The sequence below is a fragment of the Pinus tabuliformis genome, chromosome 6, assembly GCF_031772625.1.
Source record: "Pinus tabuliformis cultivar Carrire ecotype Pingquan chromosome 6, CPIR1, whole genome shotgun sequence".
Taxonomy (NCBI): Eukaryota; Viridiplantae; Streptophyta; class Pinopsida; order Pinales; family Pinaceae; genus Pinus; species Pinus tabuliformis.
The window spans coordinates 61907564-61934100 of record NC_142292.1 but is presented as its reverse complement, the minus strand read 5'-3'; the positions used below and the strand labels follow the sequence as shown (position 1 = coordinate 61934100).

The 26537-nt window shown below is 39.4% G+C and overlaps 1 protein-coding gene across 3 annotated transcripts in view; it reads left to right on the top strand.

Moving 5' to 3' along the window:
• Nucleotides 1–5103: 5103 nt before the first annotated feature.
• The window catches only part of LOC149257226 (uncharacterized), a 141470-nt gene continuing 120036 nt past the window's right edge, over nucleotides 5104–26537 (top strand). For 2 of the 3 annotated variants that reach the window (XM_089413772.1, XM_089413770.1), the window contains exons 1-2: nucleotides 5104–5442; nucleotides 5630–5749. In XM_089413772.1, the coding sequence (XP_089269898.1) occupies nucleotides 5251–5442; nucleotides 5630–5749 (312 nt within the window). In that variant the 5' untranslated portion in view covers nucleotides 5104–5250. The remainder of the gene's footprint in view (nucleotides 5443–5629; nucleotides 5750–26537) is intronic. The other variant, XM_089413768.1, reaches the window with a different exon arrangement.

The following is a 26537-nucleotide window of genomic DNA, read 5'->3' as shown; positions in this document are numbered from 1 at the left end:
GATTCACCCCCCCTCTCAGTATTATTTCCAACAGTTGTTTGTGGTAAATACATAAACAATATTATTACTAGCATGGCCCCAAAGTGGGGGAAGGGGAAGACTGGATTTTTTTTTAATAGCTATGTTTCTCTAACCATCATATTTAGCGAGAGAACAAATGATGAAACACGAATAAGATAGAGAAGTGAATGAAGTAATAAAAATTTCAAAGTATATAGTAGAGGCAAAAAGATGTTACATGCGTATCCTTTTTAATTATAGATATCATCTAGAGCTATTCGTTACCCACACATGAAAACATATGTAGCTATTAAAAATGAAATCAAGCAGAAGGTAACTTATATTATCATCACCATGTCATTGATGTCATTTGGAGTTTAATCTACATCAATTATTGTCAAGATAAACTCAAAATCCTTAAAATTCCTTGGTAAAGAACAATCTGCAGCAAACTTAAACTAATGGACAAACTGAAAAATTGTAAGTATAAAAATAACGCTATCAAAACTTTATGCCAATCAAACCAAGAAGACAAGTCAACTCATGATTATGATCTTCAAGTCTATATGGAGATTGAAGGATTTTGATTCCTTGTCTTATGGTCAATTTTGGATCTAAAGTCAATGGGGATACCTAACTTAGTTAGGCTAAGAAGCTTCTTAAAGTTGACATACCAAAGAATTGTAAAGCCCATTGGGTTGCTTAAAGGCATAGAAATAAACATAATGGGAATACCAACATTTGTTGACTTTGAAGTCATTGACTTGGTTGAAGGAACTATAACATATATGGGGTTGGTCAAAACATTATGGGAAAGGAAAATGAAAGGAACAATATCCTTGAAGAAAGATAGAATAAAATTAAAGGGAAATGATAGAATAATAATACCTCTCGACCATAAGGAAGGAAGCCTTGGTTGGAACCTTGCAATGAAGAAGTCGACATTAGGAAGCTATACCGAATAATGTAAGAAAATAAGAATATATTGAACCAAATGCCAGAGGATAACTACACCTAGGATCACCCTTGTCTATGGGGAAAATTAGGACACTGAATTATATGTTTGACAAATGGAAAAAAATGAGTAGAGAGCAAGGGATTGTTGGAATATTGAACCCATAACAAGAGATAGCATCTATACCTACTTCTTAATAAGAGTGACACCAAATGTCTATGAAATGCTTTTCAAAATTAGAGTCTTTTGGGGTTGTTTAATAGTCTTGGCTCCTCCCTAATTTCCCTTGTTTGTATATGATTTAAAATGCTCAAATTCACCCTGATTGACTTGGATTTGCACAAATCTACCTTATTATTACATTAATGTCTTCTTGTTGTTTGTAATATGGCAACATGTTAAGGTTATGATCTTTGATATTTTTGTCAATATGTTGAGGTCATGATTTAACGTTTATTTCAAATAAACACTCAACTCACCTTAATTATTCTTTAATAATTTAATGCTCTCATTGCAAGTAAAGTATTGACCACTTGTGAGAAATGAAATTTTGATATAGCTTATCATGGTGCTTCACTTTCATCAACTTAACCCACCTCTTGTACATATATGTATGTATATGCAAAGATGATGCCTCAAAAACTATACATAAATTGGAAAGAAAAATAAATTGCAACCATTTTAAAATGAGAAGAAAATATCCTATACCTAACTTAAATGTGATCTTATATTTCTAAATTGCTTTAAGCAAATTCTAAGTGCTTACATCCTTTATTATGTTCAAGAGGATAACTCAAAAACCATTTATTAATTGGAAAGGAGAATACATTGCAACTATTTTAAAATGAAAATAAAATATCTTATACCTAAATGTGATCTTATATACCTAAATTGCTTTAAACAAATTCTAGGTGCTTACATTCTTTATTATGTTCAATGATTTTCTTAAGGTAAAAATCAATTTCTGGTTAGTGGTTTTAACTAGACTATTCCTCTCAAATTAATAATTAGTAAACTGATGTAATTAAATATATGGTTTACCTAAAGTAGATATAAATATAGTTTCTTGTCATAAATTTATAAATAATAATATTATTATTATTTTAAGGTAGCAAAATTTATTTTAATTTAATGCTCAATTAGTAATGAAGACACTCGTTATGAGTTATAATTCATGAATGTGGATTGACTCATCACTATTATTTAAGGAAAATTATACCACCTAAAATAACTATCAGTAGTATAAAACTATCTATCGTTGATTTAATGAACCACTAGTAATTTCACACTCTAAATTAGTTCATATTTAGATAAGCATAAGTTAATTCTTAAGAGAAGCATATGATTACTTGCAATCAACTAAGTATATCTAATAAATGCACCCTTATGAAGAGTTGGGACTTGGTGCACATATTAGCTTTAGAGCTATGATATGTAAGGGGTACAATTTCACTCATACCAAGTGCTTTGGCGTTTTGAACTATTAACTTGTTTCTTTAAATTTGAAAAAAAAAAAAAAAACTCTGGTTGATTAAAAACAATTTTAAATGTTATTAAAAAGTGTAAATATTTTTTCCTTTTTTATGAGAATCTAACAATAGAATTTTTTGTAAAATCATAAATTTAAATTGTTTAAAATGTGTTTTTTTTTGTAAAATCATAAATTTAAGATTAAAATGTGTTTTTGAGTGTATAAATAGATTTAATGCCCTGAAAAATCCTATGGAGTACTCAATTTATGTAGATTAGATCACTGAAACTTAAAGTTCCAACAAATTCCCACTAAAAATTGCTCTATAAAAAACAAGAAATCTAACAATTATTATTAAAATCATGTTTTTTTAAATGTAAATAATAATATTAAAATGCATTTTCTGGAAAACTAAAATGTTTCCCCAAAAAAATAAAAATAAATTATTTGGTTGGAAAAGCAAAAGACTTAGCTGAACTCCAAGTAGAATATCTAAAGTGGGGCTCAAAGATCCTTGCACCTCACATTACAAAAATTTTCAACAACATCATACAATAGGGACTCCCCACAGATTGGACAACTAGTCTGGCAATACCTCTTTTCAAGAGTGGTGACGTCAATAATCCCTCCAATTATAGGACCATCATGATAAACCCTTTGTTTGCAAAGCTATTTGGAAGCATGCTAGAAAATAAAATTAGCAAGTGGGCAAAAGAAAGAGATAAACGTGCTAAAGGCAAGCAGGTTTTAGACCTAAACATTCCACAATTGATCATTGTAAAACTTTAAGACACATCAATGAAAATGTTTGGGAGAAAAAGGAAGAAGTCTATTGTTGCTTTGTTGATTTCAGAAAAGCGTTTGACTCGGTTCCTAGGGATAAGCTTTGGCACGAATGGAGGAACTTGGGGTTCTTAAACATTTGAGAGCAGCTGTGCATAGGTTGTATGAAGAGGTGAAATTCAAAATTAGAACTTCAGTAGGCATTTCTGAAAGTTTTAGAAGCAATATTGGGGTCAAGCAAGGTTTCCCACTGTCTCCTACCCTTTTTGATTTATATATCGACAAGCTTGAGGAGTGGTTAAATTCACAAGGGGGTGAAGGTATCTATTTGGGCAAGTTTGTTATAAGACTTCTTTTGCATGTAGATGACCTTATTCTGATTGCTAAATCTACTCTTGGTTTGCAGGAGCACTTACTATCCTTTGAGCATTTTTGTAGAAGAATGGGGATGCAAGTTAATATCAACAAAACGAAAGTAGTGGTTTTCTCTAAGAAAAGAAAACATAACCAGAATAAGTTCTACTTTGAAGGCAACATTTTGGAAGAATTTGCGGATTACAAATAACTCAGAATTGACTTCAACAAAAATCTAAGTTGGGATGGTTGTAGAAAGAAAAGAACTTTGGGGGGTTGGAAAGCATTTTATGCTTTTCAAAATAGATGTAGAGAGACATAGTTATGGCACTGGAAAACCACTCAAACTCTTTTTGGGCTTCTAGTGATTCCGATGATTTTTTATGGTTGTGAACTATGGGCCAACAATACATTTGACATGCAGTGGAGACAAATTGAGAAAATTCAGAAGCATGTGATTACAAACAAATTCAAGATTAAAAGTGCAGTTTCTTATGCTATCTTGTTAAGTGAAACAAGGGTTGCTCCTATTGAAGCAATTGCTATGGTGTGAGTCATAAGGTATTTAAAAAAATTGAGCAAATGGAAGAGGGTAGATGGCCTAAGGTTGTCTTTAATGACAGATTGTGCAAGAGAAAAAAAAAACTTGGATGCAACAAAATAACAAATGGTTTAGTAAATGGGGTATTTTCTTGACCCCATAAACAACAAAGAGATAAAAGCTTTTGTTATGAATAAGTTCCACAAGCTTACTTGGGATAAGGAGCTAGGAAGAAAGAAAAAGTACTATATTGAAGTGTTTAATCCCACTCATAGTCATCAACCAAAAGCATACATAGAGGACAATATCTCTTGGACAGTGAAAATTCTTATTGCTTAGTTAAGGACTAATTCTCATCAACTTCGTTGTGAAACAGGGCATTGGAAAAGGCCAAAAGAAGTGTAGGAGGAAAGAGTTTGCATTTTTTGTTCTTCCGAAAAAGTGGAAACAAAAATTTTAGAATGTGAGGCCTTTAAAGACAACATGGAAAGTTATGCACATACGCTGACAACTAGCTTTTGGGAATATCTATTTAGTGAGGGGTTTGTCGAGACGCTGGAAGCATTTATTGTGAAGCTTCACAGGAAAAAAGGCTAAATACATCAAGCAGATAAAGAAGCAATCTGTCCCATAGACTATCTTTACCCATAAACATTAAAATAATTCTTTCTTTCTTTCTATCTAAACATTAAATTATCTTGTTAACTAAATAAATATGTAACGAAGTGAATTTTTGCAATTTTATCTTGTTAACTAAATAAATATGTAACGAAGTGACTTTTTCCAATAAAATTGCGTAAACAAAAACAAAACCAATTTGATTGAGAAAAAATGAAAATTTCCTCTTTTTTAAAAAATCACTGTTACAAACGAACGTTTTCGTGGGTAGGTGTGAACCATTGACACTTATCTTTGTCAGCCATCAAAAACCGCGGCACAATAAATATCTTGTGAACTAAACACAAACAACCTCAATTTATTCTATATATTTTAATAAATGAATGTTTGTGGTTAGGGGTGGACCGTTGATACTGATCTTTGTCAGCCTTGAAAACCGCGGCACCTTTTAAGCCTATTGGGCAGGGATTTGAAGTAGAATGGAACGATGAGCGCCTACTGCGCGCTGAGTCGGCTCTCACCCTTGACATGGCCACGCCATGCTGCAGGGCAGCAGTTACAATCGAACTCCTGCAGCAGTTACAATCGAACTCAAGGGGTTGCCTTCCGGCCATTTGGCATATCACAGGTGGAAGACGGATATTACGTGGACATGTTGTCGGTGCTGGCATCAATATCAATAGGAGGAATTACTTCGACCAATTACTTCAGAGGCAACGGGTACCCTGCTTTTTCCAAAATTCAGCTTCAATTTTACTGCTGCTTCCCATCCAAATGCAGCTTCAATTTTACTGTCCTGCTTGCATTCCTTAAAAAAATCTTCCCCTTCATTATTGGGTGTTTCTGCTTTTACATGTGGATAGAGTTTATATGATCTCTTCATTTATTTAAAAATTTTGAATATCAGGAAGCAGAGGTACTCGAAGCAGAGGCGGAAGTTACCTGTCCTGTTCATTGTGTGCGGGAGGTGCATAACTACAGGGAATTTGAGAAAGTAGTTAATGATGCCCAACAACAGAAGAAACTGGTATGGTGCTATTCACACTCTTGTACTATTTCATTCAAGGTTTCAATAGATTCCACCAGTTTGCAGAGATGGGAACTCGAGAAACCCAGCAATTCTGCTTTCCAATTTATCAAAGACTAGCTCTTTTAATCCAACATTAGACAGGCCAGCACCCATTAACACAATGTGTTATTATTGTTGACTTCCGTTTAATGTAATATCAAATGTTATGCACTATGTAGTAGTTAGAAAATGATGTGCCATTTGAATGTTTGGTGTCACTTGTTAACAGTTTTTGGCAACCAGTTGTTGGTGAGGTCAAATTTCAACCACCTAAGGATTGTGACTTCCGAGAGAACTTACGAGACAACTTAGAATAAAGTTAGGTTTAAAGGTCAGACCACATTTGTTAACAGATATTTCCACACTGGTCCAACAATGCATCACAAGAGAACCATTTTGGGTATAAACACAGGCTCGTCTTGCATTTCATGTCATCTAGATCTTGTATCCTTAATCTTTCCTACTTAGAGGAGAGCTCTTAATCTTTCCTACTTAGAGGAGAGCTCTTGGAGAGCTTCCTTCTTGAATAAGGTAAGTTGTCATTCTTGAATCTTTCTCAAATTTTTGAACACTGTAAGAGACATTTTGCATTAATTACCATTATCATTTGGCAGCACCTTTGGAATTTATTCTCCAGTGCTTTTTATTACTCCCCATAGTGTAGATTACCCATTATGATGAATCTCTATTACACAATTATGCACAAGGTTGACCTTGCCTAGAGCTGTTTAAATTAGCACCATATCGTGAGTCTTGGTTCATCTAATGTTAAATTGGCAACTAGGGCCAAACTCCATGTGGGTCATCTTATTTATGACAGCTGATATTTTTCTTGGATTCCTCTCGTCCAGAGGTGTAGGATTGATCTAACGATCATCCGATTCCAACTTGTATTTATGAAGATATGAATTTATTTGTAATTCTTGACAATTTGTCAAGGTCAGCCAGCGAGATAAAGTGTGTGGCACATCTCCAGCTTAACCGTAACGATTCATATAAAATGAAGTTACCTTGTGGCATTATTTCACTCATCTCACCACACATCTTCTCTCTCCTACGCATTAGAAGAGTCTCTCTCTCACACATGTGGCTGAAGGAGGAGGACGTAGATCAGGTTTAGGGCAGCAAAGTGGAGGACGCAGATCTGTTTATGCATGCATTGACCAGCATAGTGGAAGGTTTGACTGCGTTTTTGGGTTGGGCAGCCTCTCCTTGGCTAGCCGCATTTCTGGGCAGCCAAACGCTGGCTTGTTTGACCACGGATTTGACCAGCGTTGACTGGTTAGGGCTGACTGCAGGGCTGCAGTGCGTTGACTGCTGTTTGACCACATTTTGTGGACTGTTTTGGGCTGCTTACTATTGCTGTTGGAGGCCGAGTTCTCTTAGGTTGACTTGAGGTCAAATTGGAGCTGTTTTGACTAGGTTTGACTTTGCTAGTTGCTGTTATATTCTTGCTGATATAAAATCACAGATCTGTGATATTGTACTCTCTCTCTCTTTGCTGAATTATTGAAGAATATAGAAGAATTGATCAAAGGGTTTCCCCAAATTGGGGTTTTTCCCTGACTAGCCGCCACATCTAGTGTTTCTTGTCTTGGCTTGTCTTCTGTCGATTTATTTATGTTCTATCAACATTTTACTCTATGTTAATGTGATTGCTAAATTGTGAATTGACATTGGGCTAATAAGAAGAAATTGAAGTAAATTGCTCTAAGCATAGAACATACCATAATTTAGCATGGTATCAGCGCTGAGGCGAAGACAAATCCCAAGCAAGAGCAAGAACAAAAGCAATCACCAAAGACTGTTGGAAATGTCTTAAGGTTTCATGGGTTCCTCATCACACTTCCCTGCCGAAGACAAGCTCCGTGAGAAGTTTGACTATCACGGATGGAAGATGTCTCTTGATCTGACATTGGAAGAGCAGGAAGTATTGGACTATGTGAGAGGCAGAATTACAGAGCATCCATCAAATGCACCAGCTGCTACAAGGAACAAGTACACTAAGGGTGAAGTCAAAGTGAAGAAGATCATCCGGGACTCTATTAACAAGCGCCTGGTGGCCTACGTTTCCGAGCTGAACACCTCCAAGGAGATCTACGATAGACTGGTAAGCTTGTTTAAAGTTAATGATGCAAATCAAGTTTTGTTCCTCAAAAATAAGCTGAAGGAAATTAAGAAGGGTAAAGACGAGGATATGCAATCCTACTTCTTAAGGATCATTGAGATCAAGAATGACCTCCTATCAATTGGAGAAGTCATTGCTGACAGGGAACTGACTATCACAACTCTTGGAGGGCTCCCATCCGAATGGTATGAATTTATAACCACTCTTCTTAACAATAATCGAATTGCGGGATTTGAGGAATTGATGGCGAGATGCATTCAAGAAGAGACAAGGATGGAAGCAGGAAATGCCTTCATTCAAAGGCAACCCCACTGCTTTCTCCTCTCCTGCTAAAAGGAGAAATAATTCTGGGTCTAAATTCAAAGGAAAGGCCGGACCGAAGGGAAGATGCTTCGCTTGCAATAAATTTGGCCACTATGTGAGGGAGTGTCCAAATAGGAAGGAAACATCTCACGACGATGATTAAAATCACTCTCGGGGCAATTCCAACCACAATCAAAGGAATGGCAGGTTCAATGGCAAAGGAAAGAGGAATGCCGGAAATCAAGGAAGTGGTCAACCCTCCAAGAAGGCAAGGAACTCTAGGTATGAATCTAATGTTGTTAACAATAAGCAAGATGAATATTATCTGATATCGGCCCTCTCCACTACCTCTCCTCCGGACTCGTTGGGCAATTGGCTTATTGATAGTGGTGCCTCAAGGCACTTCACTGGTTACAAGGAAGCTCTCTCTAATCTGATAGAGAAGGAGACCAACTTGGAGATTATTCTTGGAGATAACTCCACCTATCCTGTAAAGGGTGTAGGGAATGTTACTCTTCAATTAAATCAGGGTAACACAATTCATTTGCAAGAAGTCCTATATGTACCTGATCTCAAGAAGAACCTGGTGTCCATTTCGGCAATGGAAGACAAAGGCTACAAGGTGGCCTTCATCGATGGCAAGGTATGTGTGTGGAAAAAGAATTTTAAAGATGCTTTCACTCTTGGGTTTTGAGTTGACTCTTTATATCAAGTTGGAGGAAGTCCGTTGGGAGTCATGTCTTGTGACACATCTCTTCAGTCTGAACTATGGCACCGGAGGTTTGCCCACCTTCATTACAAGGCTCTACCCGATGTGAGACAAATGGTGACAGGGATGCCCGAGTTCAAAATAGAGCATGAAGGTGTATGTCTGGGATGTGCCGAAGGAAAGCTCAAAAGGGGACCATTCCCCTCAAGCCATAGCAAGGCCTCCGATATTTTGCAGTTGGTTCACTCCAACATATCTGGTATGATGCTCGTGAACTCTTTAGGAGATATTTATATTATCTCACTTTTACAGATGACTATTCTCGCAAGACTTGGATATACTTATTGAAAAAGAAGGATGAAGTGTTCTCCTGGTTCCGTCACTTCAAAGCCTTGATTAAGAATCAAACCGAGAAGAAGATCAAGATCTTAAGGACTGATAATGGGACCGAGTATGAATCCAATGAGTTCCATGACTTTTGCAAAGAGGTTGGCATTAAGAGGGAGACCACAACACCATACACTCCTGAGCAGAATGGTGTGGCGGAAAGGAAGAATCGTACGATTGTGGAAGCTGTTCGTGCTATGCTCCATGATCAAAGGCTTCCAAAGTTTCTATGGGCCGAAGCTGCAAATACCGCCGTATATGTTCAAAACCAATGCCCTCATCAAGCATTGGATTCCAAGACTCCCGAAGAGATGTTCACTGGTAAGAAACCTAATGTCTCTCATTTTAGAATTTTTGGAAGTCCCGTATATTTTCATGTGCCGAAAGAGAAAAGGAGTAAATTGGGTGCATCTGGAAAGAAGGGAATCTTCGTGGGCTATAGCGAAAATTATAAGGGCTATAGAATCTATGTGGCTGGTCAAAGGGAAGTCGAGATTAGTCATGATGTCACCTTTGATGAAGATATGGCTCTTAGCAAGGTTGACAATCTTCCTATTCTAAGGAAAACTAAAGAAGCTGACACCAAGAAACCGGATGAGAAGGAAGATGAGACGATGCCCGATGTGGAAGAACCTATGGATCCTATTGACCCCCCTCCGCAAGAGCCTTCCTCTTCTAGGAAGAGGCCTTCGTGGCTTAGGGGAACACTTGATGATGTTGAAGGTCACATTGCACCTAGAGGGACTTTCTGTGAAAGTAAGAAGCCGACTAGGTATCAAGGATACTTGACCATTATGAGTACCATAATTCAAAATGAGCCTTCATCGTTCGAAGAAGCCATGAAGCATCAAGTACGGAAGGATGCTATGAATGAGGAATACGAGTCCATCACGAAGAACAATGTCTGGGATGTGGTCCCCAGACCCCAGGACAAAACAATTGTGACCTCAAAATGGCTTTACAAAATAAAGCATGGAGTTGATGGGAGTGTTGAAAAGTACAAGGCTCACTTTGTTGCTCGAGGCTTCTCTCAAAAGGAAGGTATAGACTATGACAAGATATTTGCACCTGTTGCCCGATACACCACCATCCGCTCGATCATAGCCCTTGTTGCTTCGCAAGGATGGAACCTACATCAGATGGATGTCAAGACCGCGTTCTTGCATGGTTTGATTAAAGAGGAAGTCTATGTGGAACAACCCGAGGGGTTTGAGATTCATAATCGGGAATCTCATGTATGTAGGTTGAAGAAAGCCCTTTATGGGCTGAAGCAAGCACCCCAAGCTTGGTATGAGAGGATCGATAGCTACTTGATGAAGTTGGGATTCACTAGGAGTGAAGCCGATCCAAACCTTTACTTTAAGGTTGAGGATGATAAGCCTCTCATATTGGTGCTGTATTTTGACGACCTCTTTCTAACAGGTGCAGACCCTCTCATTCACAAATGTAAGAGTGAGTTGGCTTCCGAATTTGAAATGAAGGACCTAGGATTGATGCACTATTTCCTAGGGCTGGAGGTCTAGCAGAAGCCAAGAGAGATTTTCCTATCTCAAGGAAAATACGTGGTGAAGATATTGGAGAGATTTGGTATGGTGGACTGCAAGCCCGTGACTACCTCGATGGAGCTTAACTTCAAGAAGTTATGCGGTAGTGCTGCCGGACTTGCTTTGGGAAATGCTACTGATTATCGTCAACTCATAGGAGCATTGATGTTCTTGGTGAACTCCCGTCCGGATATATGTTTTGCAGTAAACACGTTGAGCCAATATATTGTTGAGCCTCATCACTCACATTGGATTGGTGCCAAGAATCTTTTGAGATATCTTCGGGGCACAATCATTGATGGGTTGAGATACACTGCCAAAGATGTGAGGCTACATGGATATACCGATGCTAATTGGGCATTCAGTGTGGTGGACTGAAAGAGCACTTCTGGGTGTTGTTTCTCTTTGGGTTTTGCCTTGATATCCTGGATGAGCAGGAAGCAGAAGTCGGTGGCTTTGAGCACCGCTAAGGCAGAATACATTGCTGCGAGTATGGCCTCCTGTGAGGCTGTCTGGTTGAGGAAGCTCTTCAGTGAGCTGTTTGGACATACATTGGATACTACCGTGATCCTTTGCGACAACCAGAGTGGGATTCGTTTATCCGAGAATCTCGTATTTCATGATCGCTCCAAGCATATCGATATCAGGTACCACTTTATCCGGGATATGGTACAACGAGGAGCAATAAGGCTCCATCATATCGGTACAGATGAGCAGGTCGTCGACATTCTGACGAAGCCCCTGGGAAAGGTCAAATTCTTGACTTTCCGAGAATGACTAGGAGTCGTTGAGAGACCCTCTTATGAGGGTCCTGTATGATGCATGCATTGAGCTCTGGGAGCTCCGGGGGGCTTGGGGTACTTCTTGGAGCAACGAGCGACCATATGGCGACTCACCCTCCCCTAGTGGTGCACTGTGTACAGGGTGAATGGTTCAACCTTCCCCTGTGATACCCCGTGGCAACTTGTAGGCAGGATGAGTGGTTCATCCTTCTCCTGCCGAGGCATCCTACCCATGTAGTCTGGGACTCATGGGAAGTACCTCTCATTTGGCCAATGAGTAGGGAAATGAGGATATGGACCATAGTAGTACCGATGGACGCATCATGTATCTACCGTACTCCCTATGCTAGGATGACATTGATCTGGGATCAATTGGAACTGACTTTGGGTCAGTAAGAGCGCTATTGAGCACTCTCTTTTATCTGGGACTGACTTCGGGTCAGTAGAGGATGGTATGATACATCCTCGATCATTTCTTCTTCTTCATAGTTCAACAGAGCAGAGCCGAGCAGTGCATTTGATTGTAGAGATAGTACCAACAGATAGATGGATTAGCAGATGGAGTTCTCCCTAGTTGAGAGGGAGTGTTAAAATTGGAAACTAGGGCCAAACTCCATGTGGGTCATCTTATTTATGGCAGCTGATATTTTTCTTGGATTCCTCTCATCGAGAGGTGCAGGATTGATCTAACGGTCATTCGATTCCGACATGTATTTATGAAGATATGAATTTATTTGTAATTCTTGACAATTTGTCAAGGTCAGCCAGCAAGATAAAGTGTGTGGCACACCCCTAGCTTAAACTCAACGATTCATATAAAAGGAAGTTACCTTGTTGCATTATTTCACTTATCTCACCACACATCTTCTCTCTCTCCTATGCATTAGAAGAGACTCTCTCTCACACGTGTGACTGAAGAAGGAGGATGCAAATAAGGTTTAGGGCAGCAACGTGGAGGACACAGATCTGTTTATGCATGCGTTGACCAACATATTGGAAGGTTTGACTGCGTTTTTGGGTTGGGCAGCCTCTCCTAGGCTAGCCGCATTTCTGGGCAGCCAAACGCTGGCCTGTTTGACCATGGATTTGACCAGCGTTGACTAGCTTTGACTTTGCTAGTTGCTGTTATATTCTTGCTGATATAAAATCACAGATTTGTGATGTTGTACTATCTCTCTCTCTTTGTTGAATTATTGAAGAATATAGAAGAATTGATCAAAGGGTTTCTCCACATTGGGGTTTGTCCCTGGCCAGCCGCCACATCTGGTGTCTCTTGTCTTGGCTTGTCTTCTGTCGATTTATTTATGTTAATGTGATTGCTAAACTGTGAATTGACATTGGGCTAATAAGAAGAAATTGAAGTAAATTGCTCTAAGCATAGAACATACCATAATTTAACATCTAAAGACTATTGAAAGACGTTTGAAATGGTATAATGCCTTTATGAATAAAGGCATAAGAGACTTTGAGAGCACCCACATGGTATGAGAATAAAGCTATTGATTGATAATTTCCATTAATATTCTTTTTTCCCTAAGGAAAACCTCATGGGAAAACCCAAGGTATGCTTTCCCAAATCATGGATGGCATCCCTAGTAAAATTGTTGGTGTAGACTAGTGAACCTCACCAAGGGGGATTTGCACTGGACACTTGTTGGCATGGAACTTGCCAAATGTCAAGCAACATTGGTATCAAACAGTTGATCTAACCCCTTGGGCTAATTTCCATGGTACTTGATGACAAGTTAGAACATATCCTTAAAATGGTTACCTTCATGATGTTATGGACCAACTTTCCTTTCTCCTTGCAAACTTGACTTTATATATGTACTAGAGAGGGAGCATTAGCATGCAATGGAATGCAGATGCACCTACTCAAGCTCTAGGGATGATTGGTGAATTATCCTTGCCATTTGGGTATCTTAAGTGAGTTGCTAGGGTATGAGCATCAACAAACCTCCATGCAGCTAAAATACACATAGTCAAATCCATTTGACATCCATTTCACTGACAAATTTGCCATGATCAACTGGTTTTCCATGCCTCTTATCCCACATCAAAAAAATGTCTCATTCTTTGAATGACTTCATCTGAGACTTATTGTCAAAATGCTTCTTGATTTTGCCTTGAGTATCTGTGGGTTTTTCAAAAGCCTTCCTCCTTTGCTCATCCAATTCAACCAGTTGTTTTATCCAAAGAGAAATACTGCAACAATTTGTATAGAGGAATCTTCAAATTGATGGGCAGGGTCATCTTCATTTCGTAGACTAGCTCAAAAGGATTTTTACTTGTAGTTCTTTTCCTGGTGGTGCAATCTTCCCAAAGGGAAAACTTAAGTTTGTTGTCCCAACATTCCTTATTGTCTCTGAGGGTCTTCTTTACAATCTTAATCAGGTTCTTGTTGCTACATTTGGCTAAGCTATTCCCTTGGGGATAATAATTTGATGAGTGGGAGAATTTTCCATAATTCAAACAAATCCTCACCAATTTAATGGATATGAATGCTTTGGCATTGTCTGTAGTGATTTTAGTAGGAACTCCAAGTCTTGTGATGATCTTTTCTTTTATGAAGTCAATTATCATTTTGTTGGTTGCCTTCTTTGTAGGGGATTCTTCAACCCACCTGGAGAAATAATCAGTGGCTCATTTACACTTATTACTTGAATTCTCATGGAATTTATCAATAAATTCCAACCCCCATTGTTGGAAAGGTGCTTCAACCAACATAGGCTACAACGACAAGGTTGCCACCTTCTGTTTTCTTGTAAATTGTTGACAAGACTGACGTGATCTCACAAATGTATGCATATCAGAAAATATAGTAGGTGAATAGTAACATGCTCTCAAAATTTGTGCAGAGTCATCTTTGCTAAATAGTGTCCACCATAGAACCGACTGTGCATTTCTATCTTTTTTTTGTACTTCCAGAGGATACATATATCTTGAGGATTATCATTATACCATCTAGATTCTTCCATCCTAATCCTATATGCATTAGGCAATATTTTGTTGCAGCTAACCTCAATTATCTGTCTGTCCCTAGGGAACTGACTGTGAAAATTCGGAAACCCGAATCCTATTGTAACAACTGGAAATAATTCTCCTAATTGTTAAATTATTTTTTAACAATTTATTTACTGTTTGCTACAACAAATACTGAATCAATCACACTGAAACCTACACAAATAAACTGCAGAAGAAATAAACGCTGGAAGAAATACTAGCACACACACATAAAATGACACAGTTATTTTTGGACCAATGTCCCCGGAAAAACCCAACTTGGGAAAACCAATGCAGTAGTTGAGGGTTTTATTATTATGCAGCAGTGAAATAATCTGAGTACAACTAGATGCCAAAACTGGCAAGAAAAATTTAGTGAGGAATTTCCTCACTCCATAGGCAAATCCGGGCTCTAACCTCAACTCAAATTGAGCTGTCCAAACTGGGTCTGCGTAGCTACTGTGTCACCCTAGCACAGTCACTTTTGCACTTAGCTCGAACCAGCTTCTCCTCAAGCCGTTTGGTCTGCTGTTGTCTGGGAAAATGTCTCTCCTGGCCTCCGGAACCTCTGCCTAGCTTCTGGAAACTCTGCTTTTCCCCAACAGTTTTGAAATTGCCTCTAGACGCTACTGCGCTGCTCTGCGTTAGCCCTCACTATGGCTCACTTGCCTCTCTACAAATGCACCCACTGGAATTGGAATTCTTCCTCCGACTTCACTGTCCCTGCCCCTCTCTCATTGCTTGGATCTCACTGGCTCTCTATTCGGCAACTGATTTCTGCTACTCTGGAAATCGATCTGCTCATGAAATCGAACTACTCAAGTAATTTCTCCAAGCCCCATCGACTTCTTCTTATAATCCTCTGTTGAGACTTCAACGGCCAAGATTAGATTTTAATCGATGGCTAGGATTAACTTGAAGTCGATCCGTGTGAGTTTCTAGAACATTCACACCTTAACTTAATTAATTTTGATTAATTAGTCATATTCCCTAAGTTTAGACTTAGGAAATATTTAAAAACTGACTAATAATCTAATTAAGTCATTTCTAGGCGGAATTTCTAGAAACGATTTATGGGTTTTGGAGATCTCATGCATTCTAACCTCTCCACAAAATTTCAAGGCTAGAACACATCCAATGCTACAAAAACTAACACTCCCTTTTAGCAAGAAATGTGTTCTAGAGTTGCTTCTTCCTGTAGCAACACCCTCTCTCTGCATCATCTCCTATCACGTTGCTGATCTCTGGCTGCTGCTACCCACCAACTACTGCGCAACTCTGATATGAGTTGCATCTGTGCTGCTACTGACCCTGTTGAACTACTGCCAACACTGCATCTGCATTGCAACTCTCTCTTCATCTGTTGCTGTTGCAACTGCAACAACTGCAACTGAGAAGCATCCTAAATACTGAATCATCTATGATCAGTATGATGCATCTGTCTCCCGAGTCTCTATTTGTTGCTAGTATCTGCACTGCCACTGAGGAATCTGCGCTGCTGCTGACTCTGCACTTTGCTAAATCCACTGCTTCCAACTTTGCACTGCGCTCCCCAACATCTGACTGCTACTAGTATCTGCATTTGTCACTCTGGCATCTGATTGCATCAATTGTCACTGACCCATCCTGCTATTGAATATTGTGGACCCTCGTAGAAAGGTATTGATCCATGAGGTGGACCTCCTCAAGAATCCTGCCCATCTGTAGCACCCTGGGGCTATAACACCAAATCACCCCACTTAAATCCTGGGGGTATGTCAGTAAACATGGCGAAGTCTTCCTCCAGCCTGGAGGACAACCTATTATTGATCTCCGTTGATGCTGTCTGCTGGTCCAACCTCTCCTCTTTGTCTTTCTTCCTGAGAGGACACTGGGCGTTTTAGTGACCAAGCTCACCACATCTGAAACACTTGATCTTTGACAGATCCTTCTTCTTCTTTTGCTGCTCCCTCTGTCCCTGACTGGGACCCTTCGATGCGAGGGCCAAATTCTCCTCCTCCTTCACCTACTTCGATCTACTGCTACTGCCAGTAATGGAGCTCTTCACTAGCTCTTGTCTCAACTCCTCCCACTGCAAATCAGTCCACATCCTGTCCCACCTTGGCAAGGTATCTCTGCCCAAAATACTTTGGACGAATACCTGCCACTCCTCGGAGACACTATTTAGTGCCAATCGCACTAGCTCTGTGGGTTGAGGTGCTGCCCCAACAACTGCAAGCTGGTCCCAGATCTCCTGAATCCTGGTGAGGAAGGGGTCTATGCCTTCCCCCTTCTGCATCCTGGTGCATCTCAGCTTCTCCTCTAAGTACATCTTCCGCTGCTCGGAAGTGCCCTGGTACAACGTGGTGAGAGTCTCCCACATTTCTCTAGCAGTCCCTTTGCTAGCTATGTGTGAAACAATGTGATCTCAAACACCATCAAGGATCAACCTCTTCACCCGTGCCATCTCCTTTTTGTACTCCTTCAACTGATCTGCATCTGTGGGGATAACTACCACTACATCTATGAATGTCTTCAGGCCATATTCATCCAGAAGGAAGGACATCCTTGCCTTCCAGATGACATAGTTGGAAGCACCATCCAACTTGTCCTGATCTTGAAGTCCAGCAGTGGCCATCTCAAACAATGTTGAAAATCTCCTCTTCCCTTCTGCTCAACTGTTGCTAGGCTATTCACACTCCCTTATGGAGTGAGAAACTATGCTCATAATGACTGCTGATTTGCAAGGGAAATCAAACTTCTTGAGATTAGAAGTTTCCTGAGGAAAATTTTCTTTCATTGTGTGCTATTCTTCCACCTGATGCTAGTTCTGCTCTAGCAAACTGCTGCAAAACTATTGTGTCGAGCTAGAGATCTGCTCTGGGAAAAATATTGGCTGCTCCCTTTGCCTTTGGAATCCCTCGATCTAGAGAGATTGAATTTTTTGTTCCTCTCTCAGAAAAATCGATTTTCCTCAAGAATTCGACCTCTTGGCCAAGGTGAATGCACTGCCTCTGGGGTTTCGATCTGCTACCCCTCAATGAACAACGAAACTACCCCTTCCTTCGCTACTGAGCTCTCTGGATGATCATCTGTGCTCTGATACCATGTGAAAATTCGGAAACCCGAATCCTATTGCAGCAATTGGAAATAATTCTCCTAATTGTTAAATTAATTTTTAACAATTTATTTACTGTTTGCTACAACAAACACTGAATCAATCACACTGCAACCTACACAAATAAACTGTGGAAGAAATAAACGCTGGAAGAAATACTAGCACACACATAAAATGACACAGTTATATTTGGACCAATGTCCCTGGAAAAACCAACTTGGGAAAACCGGTGCAGCAGTTGAGGGTTTTATTATTATGCAACAACGAAATAATCTGAGTACAACTGGATGCCGAAATTGGAAAGAAAAATCTAGTGAGGAATTTCCTCACTCCACAGGCAAATCCGGGCTCTGACGTCAACTCAAATTGAGCCGTCCAAATTGGCTTTGCGCAGCTACTGTGTCACCCTAGCGCAGTCACTTCTGCACTCAGTTCGAACTAGCTTCTCCTCAAGCTGTTTGGTCTGTTGCTATCTGGGAAAATGTCTCTCCTGGCCTTCAGAACCTCTGCCCAGCTTCTGGCACTGAAACTCTGCTTTTCCCCAGCAGTTTCGAAATTGCCTCTAGAGGCTACTGCGCTGCTCTGCGTTAGCCTCACTGTGGCTCACTTGCCTCTCTGCAAATGCACTCACCGGAACTGGAATCCTTCCTCCGGCTTCACTGTCCCTGCCCCTCTCTCACTGCTTCGATCTCACTGGCTCTCTCTCCGACAATTGATTGTTGTTACTCTGGAAATCGATCTGTTCATGAAATCGAACTGCTCAAGTAATTTCTCCAAGCCCCATCGACTTCTTTCTATAATCCTCTGTTGAGACTTCAACGACCAAGATTAGATCTTAATCGATGGCTAGGATTAACTTGAAGTCGATCCGTCTGAGTTTCTAAAACATTCACACCATAACTTAATTAACTGTGATTAATTAGTCATATTCCCTAACTTTAGACTTAGAAAATATTTAAAAACTGACTAATAATCTAATTAAGACATTTCTAGGCGGAATTTCCAGAAACGATTTCTGGGTTTTGGAGATCTCATGCATTCTAGCCTCTCCACAAAATGTCAAGGTTAGAACACATCCGATGCTACAAATACTAGCACTGACTAGGGCATGATAAATTTCACAAAAGAGAAAATTTAAAAGCATATTTAGGACTCATCAAGACGGTTGCTGAAGACATTTCCTCTCCGTAATTTCTTGAAAAGCTTGCGTGGTTTCTTTATTCTATTTGACCTCTTGATCTTTCTTCAACATGGCTGAAATGGGTTTGGTAATTTTAGCAATTTTGGTATGAACCTCTTAATGAAGTTGATTTTAATTTTTACCGAAATCAACTTGACTCCTTCACTGTCCCTGCCCCTCTCTCACTGCTTGGATCTCACTGGCTCTCTCTCCGGCAACTGATTGCTGCTACTCTGAAAATCGATCTGCTCATGAAATCGAACTGCTCAAGTAATTTCTCCAAGCCCCATCGACTTCTTCTTATAATCCTCTGTTGAGACTTCAACGACCAAGATTAGATCTTAATCGATAGCTAGGATTAACTTGAAGTCGATCCATTTGAGTTTCTAGAACATTCACACTTTGACTTAATTAATTCTGATTAATTAGTCATATTCCCTAAGTTTAGACTTAGGAAATATTTAAAAACTAGCTAATAATCTAATTAAGACATTTCTAGGCGGAATTACCAGAAACGATTTCTGGGTTTTGGAGATATCATGCATTCTAGCCTCTCTACAAAATTTCAAGGCTAGAACACATCCGATGCTACAAAAGCTAACACTGGCTAGGGCATGATAAATTCCACAAAAGAGAAAATCTAAAAGCATATTTAGGACTTATCAATGCTGTTGCTGAATACATTTCCTCTCCGTAATTTCTTGAAAAGCCTGCTTGGTTTCTTTATTCTATTTGACCTCTTGATCTTTCTTCAACATGGCTGAAATGGGTTTGGTAATTTCAGCAATTTTGGTATGAACCTCTTAATGAAGTTGATTTTACCAAGGAATGATTGAATTTCCATCTTATTGGGTGGCAAGGTTAGATGCTGAATACCTTCCACCCTTGTTGGATAACTCCTCACACCATCTTTGGATGCAGTATGGCCCAAGAGTTTTACTTCATTCAGACCAAAAACTGATTTCTTTGGATTAAGTGAGATCACAAATTATCTACATCTTCCATAACACCTGCTTGAGATGCCAGACATGTGCATTCCTATATTTAGAGAAAATTGTCAGGTTTCTTGATAAATGACAATAATCTTGTCGATGATGTCCTTCAATGCATAATCCATACCTCTTTCAAATGTAGAACCAATGTTCAACAATCTGAATGTCATCCTCAAGTGCATGAAGGTTTTCCATGGTGTAGTGAAAGCAGTCTTATGTTGAATTTCCTGTTCTACCAGAACCTGATTATATCCTCAAAATGAATCCAAGGTAGACATGACAGTTTCCCCATGACTTTTTGCAGCAAATGGTCCATGTTTGGCAGTGGGTAGTTGTGTTTGAGAGACAATTGATTCAATTTTCTGAAGTCAACACACACACACACCTGATTTCACCATTCTTTTTTCTGGCCCCAAATTATTACCCATGATGAATACCTTGTGGGAATAATGATCTTAGCCTCTAACTTCCTCTGTAGTTCACTTTATATAATTGGAGCTAGCTTCTGATTTGTAGGCCTATGTTTTTGTCTCAAAAGGCTTAGCTCTCTCCTTCACTGGAATAGCGTGTTGATGATTTCTCCTTTCTAATATTTGAGATCATCGTAAATCCAAGCAAATATATCCTTGTATTCTCTGATGAGGGCTTCAATTTCTCTTTTCTCTTTGGCACTACAATGCCTCCCAAGTCGGAAGACCTTTGGACTTTCTTCTAAACCAATGTTGCTCTGAATGCTGCCTTCAGCTTTGCTTGATAAATTAGGCTTCTTGAATCTGCCATGCATATCAAAAATCTTCTCCAATGGAGTGATACCCTTGGGAAGCTATTTTCCCTCAGCTGCATGATTGGCTGCCCCAAGAGTGTGTTACCTTCCCATTGCTAGTTGATATGACAAGAAGAGAAATTCTGCAGGTTAGCCATAAATCTCAAATCTGTGCATCATCATGAAACACCTGCTAGTGGTCAAAATTGTCGGGGACTCAAGGTGTTAAGACAACTTCTATTTTACACTTGCCTTGTAACATCTTGTCACAAGGTTGGAGAGTTTCTGCTGCCACAACCATCACATCAGCCTGCACAGTCATTTTCCTTTGGACAATGGCAATGGAAAAGGCATCAAACATCTCAACAGTAATCTATGCAACATTTCTTTACCTTTTTATCCTGTCATCTTTTTGCTGTAAACTGATTTTTTACTTGCTGCACTATTAAGTCAAAATTTTGAACAACTTTTAGTATGTTCACACTTGTATCTCTCACTAATTCCAATCCCAATAATTATTAATAATGACACACACTTGACAACACTGTTAGTACGATCAAACTCTAACCTATTAGAAAATGCGAAGGCTTCACCTTTTGGTGATGTGAAGGTGATGCTGGCTCCTGCCCCTGTTCTTGACTTAGCTTTGTCAAAATGCATCTCCCAAATAGCTCCATTAGGCTTGCTACTGAAGTCTGGGGTTGAAGATTGAGCCATGATAGCATTACTCCTGAAGTCTTCTTCAACATGGGATCCTTTGAGTCTTCAACATGATACCTCATCATCTGCTCTCTGTATGGCTTGACATATGTTGTCTTTAGTAGGTATAGTGGCATATGATAAATCCAGCTGAATACTTTGTCCTAAGTTTGCTGCCCATTTTCTTGACAGCAACATACCCCAAGCATTTGATACATCAACAACCACTACCACCGCATTCATTAAAATGCTGGTATCTGGCTACTGAGCAAGTCTAACCTGCATGTCTTTGATCAATCTATGCACTTTGATTTCCCTCGAATCCATGGCACACACATTCCTGTAGGGTCTTGTGATTTGAAGTCCTAGATGGGTCATGACTTTTAGGGACATTACATTGCTGGATGTCCTTGAGTCAAGCGTACAATTATGCAACAACAGACATAAAGGGTGAGTGGTTACCATTTCTCCCTCCTTGGTTCATGCCTTGGTGCACCACGACACTTTCTTTCTGAACATTAACATTTTCAAGACTCAAGAACTTCTTAAGTTTTCCCTTTCAGTTTAAATTTTTCATTAGTTATACCAAGGTAGCTAGATTTTAACTTTTGACGATTCATTTGCCAAATCTAAAGTTTAAACTGAATAACTCAACATTCTGCATACCTTCATTTCGCTGAAATGGCATATTTAACTGCGGATTTGACTGATTTGTAACAACTCTTGTTGCTGGATGGGTGTTGGAAACACTGGGGGGGGGGGTGAATCAGTATTCCTTTCAATTAGTATTTTATTAATCTTTCATAGCATTAGTTAATATTCAATTATTATCAGTGTTTGTACAATGATAGCAGTAAACAAAAGGAACACAAATGCACAGTTTTTAAGGTGGAAACCTCCTCCGGGACAAAAACCACCTGAACGCTTTTCTAATAATTCTTTAATCTTCAACTCCAATTGAAAAGAAAGCTCCAACTTCCTAGAATCTAGAAAAACATTCTTCTCCAACTCCCATTGGATGGACGCTCCAACGCCCAAGATTTTTCAGTAGTCAACTGAACGGATGCCCCAACATCCAATGAGCTACAATTCACCCTGTTGTCGCGCAGATTGACACGACAACGCTCAGACCGGGCGCTGTCACTCTGATCCCCGATCCCTCCGTTTAAGCCTGTCTCCCGCGGCTAAGGGGGGTAGTCCCTGTGAGATGATGAGACCAACTGTCGACTAGTTGGTCTCATCATCTCACAGGGTCTACCCCCCTTAGCCGCGGGAGACAGGCTTAAAGGGAGGGATCGGGGATCAGAGTGACAGCCCCCGGTCTGAGCGTTGTCGTGTCAATCTGCGCGACAACACACCCTAGCACCACCCTACCACCCTGAAGTTTTCACAGGCTTGAACCTATTGGTGACTTCATGCACCAGCCTAGCACCACCCTACCACCCTATAGAAGAATAAAAGAAGAATGGACTCCCATACCAGGGAAAATGGTCCACTTTACAATGATATAGAATGATGTAGAAGAAGAAGACACACTAGACCATAACCCCAACTATGACACAACCACTTAATGATGATCCTAGACCTCCCTACACTGCGTCTTCAACTCTTGGCAGATAGACACTTGTACAACTTTTGACTCTCTACAATGATACTCTTACAATGACTGTATGCAGTGCTACCCACTTGAAGACTTCATGTGGTGAACTTCTTGCTGTTATTCTGCACCTTGATTGCTGCTCTTATCATGCTACCCTTTCTCACTTTTCAAAACATTAGATTATGCATTGAGTCTTCTCTTGATGAATTTATGATACCTACAAAAAGTCTTCAAGGAAATACCCATGACATGATAATAGCAAAACTTACCTCATCCTGTAGAGCATATGTCAGTGCTAAACAAAAACAACAAATTAGAATACAAAGAACCTAATGAAATTAAGAGATGAACATGCATATACAGAAGATACTTACCTGGAGCTTACCTCTGCTGCATCATTTTGTTGCACCTTGCTCTTTGCTGCCCTAGAAAGTCTGGTCCTTTGCACCCCTTGACAGCACTTGATCTAGTTTTTTTTCTTGCCTTCTAGGAGCACGATATTGAATCTGATGTATCTCTGTGATTTCAGATCCCCAATATGTCTGACCCAATTTGGATTCTTCAAGGCAAAGTTATGCCCAATCTCTCACAATGACCTAATTATGGACTAGTTCAGTAGAGAGAAATTGTACGACGTGCCACGTGTCACTGTTTCCTCCTTCGGCTCTGAAATTGATACACAGAAAACTACAGTCCGTGCACTATCCGCCACTTTTTATAGAATTCCAATCCGCTTCTCAAAGAGAGAGTTATGACGATTTTCCCAAGGTCACCTCTTTGAGATGAAATTCAGAAGCTTGCAAAAACCTTAACTTCCACAAATCATATCTCTGAAAATATAGCGAACCAAGATCTGAAATTCGGTCACGACATTTATCAAGATTTCGGCTCAAATGGGTTTTAATTTCGGCATCTAAGACTTCGCAGACATAAAGTTATAGCGAAAATGCTACGATCGTTCCTTTTGGAGGATATATGAGATTTCTTTTTATAGAGTTGAGAGGGGTTTCTATAGATAATGTTGGAGGGATTTTAGGAGCTTAAAAATTTATTAATTATTGACTATTCAATGACCAAAATCAATGATAAATGCCATGCCACAACCCCATGGGGTTTTAGCCCACTAATTGGGGTTACTAACTTCAATCTTGAATAACTTACAAACCGTGAGGAATTACGAGAGCTATATACTGATAGAAAGATATTTTTGAGTAGAGTATTCCTATAATGGTTATGAGACGAGAAACCATGAATGATGATGCCCAATGTGCCATGGAAGTTCAGGGTCATCCTTGGTGCTGCTTGGGTTGACATCAATGACAACCTCAGATCATCTTTAGATTAACAGATGAGATCTCCTTTTAACCAGATTGCTTGCATTAAGAAATCTTCTCTTTAAGCCAAAATTCTGCAGGAAAGCCTTGCTAATTTCTTGATTGACTAACTGATTTCTGTGGCTGTAAGTTTTCTAGGCTAATGTGATAGCTTTTCTGATTTGGTGAAAGGTTCTTCAACATTTCAGTCTCTATACGTCACCTCCTAACTTCATCCATGTGATCTTCAGGAAGGGTAACATATTTTGCCTTGGATGTGTTGCCTCAAACTCTAGCAAGTCTTGTGGGAGTCCTCACAAGACAAGGTGTAGACTAAGATACAACAATTGTTGATCAGTGGTTGTCATTGATGTCAACCCAAGCAGCACCACGGGCTACCCAGATCTTGCATGGGCATTTTGACTTGACAACATACTCTATTATGAGTCAAGGATATTCTAGATGGATTCTACTCATCGATATGTTTCTGTTGATATATGGCACGCCACGTAGTTCTTCACAGTTTGAGAGATATTCGTGTTTGAAGTTAGTAACCACAGTTAGTGGGCTAAAACCCTACGGGGTTGTGGCATGGCACTCATAATTGGTTGTGGTCATTGAATAGTAAATAATTAATAATGTTTTTTTTCCTAAAATCCCTCCAACGTTCACTTGTTGAGGACCCTTTCAACTCAAGACTTTCATATAAATAGTGACCCTCATATCCTCCTCTAGTAGGGATTTTGTGGCTTCAAACAGGTCATCGTGGAATTTTCGCTATAACTTTTTTCTGTGAAGCTTCAGAAGCTAAAATTAAAACCAATTTGAGCCGAAATCTTGATGAACCTCGTGACTGAATTTCAGATCTTGGTTTGCTATATTTTTGGAGATATGATCTGAGGAAGTTAGGGTTTTTGTAGGCTCCCGAATTCCATGTCAAACAGGTGACATTGGGAAAATCGTCATAACTTTTTCTCTGAGCATTGGATTCCAATTTCGTAAATAGTGACAGAAAGAGGACGGACTGTAGTTTGTTGGATATTGTTTTCAGGGCCGAAGGTTGCAACAGTGACACGTGGCACTTTGTACAAGTTCGCTCTATTGAACTAGGCTATAATCAAGTCATCGTGGGAGATTGGGCATAACTCTTTCTTGAAGAATCCAATCTTGATCAGACCTGTGGGGTTGGAAAGAGAACTCAGAGGGCTATCATAGGACGAAATTTCAGACCCTGGAGATCCGAAATTACATAGATACAACAGATTCAATATCGAGCTCTTAGAAGGCAAAAAAAACATGCATTCAAGGATGACTGTAGTAAGGACCACACATCAACAGTCAAGGGTAAGTCTCCTACAGCAAGGTATGTATGATTAGTGTTTACATTTGAATTTGAGTATCATCTCTGACATATGTTTTTGCAGGACAACATAAGTATATACAATGTCTTGGTTATATCTCTATGTCTCTATATGTCATAATTAGTTTTTCGGATGTCCTATTCTTGATACTACACATTTTATGCTACATATTCTTGATGCTACACCAAGTTTGCTAAATCTATATGATGTTGTAAGTTCATGTTACTTGTCTTGTCATAGTTGATAGAATGGTCTCTGTTGTTGTACTTAGAACTTGGTCCATCACAAGTCTAGGGTCTGTCATCAATTTTTATTGTATATATCTTTAGGTTAGTTTTGGATATAGTCTTGCATAGAGTCCAGACCTATATCAAGAGTGGGAGTCTTTGTCTACTGCTGCAGCAAGTCAACAACAAAATTGACAAGCACACTTCAGGTATGCATTGTAATTTTTAATTTGTATTTATTCATTATTATGCACTTACATGTGTTTTGCAGGCAGAGGTAAGTTGAAGGGTATTTTGTTTTGTTTTGGGATTGGTTTCGCCGGGCAAATTTTGCATGCAAGTAGAAGAATATTCAAGTACAACATCAAGCAAGAATTCAAGAGCAGAAGTATCAAATCAAAGGAAGCATTGTAGCGGGACATCCTTGAAGATATGACAACCATTCAGATATTGTGAAGTATTGTTAAGGCCAAGAGTCATTATTGTAAAGTTGTAAAAGAGTCATTTGTAAAAGAGTCATCATTGTAAAATTGTAAAAGAGTCATTTGTAAAAGAGTCATCATTGTAAAGATTGTAAAAGAGTCATTTGTGAAAGAGTCATTCTGCCTAGAGTCGAAGAGGCAGTGTTGGGAGGTATAGGAGTCACTATTGGGATGAT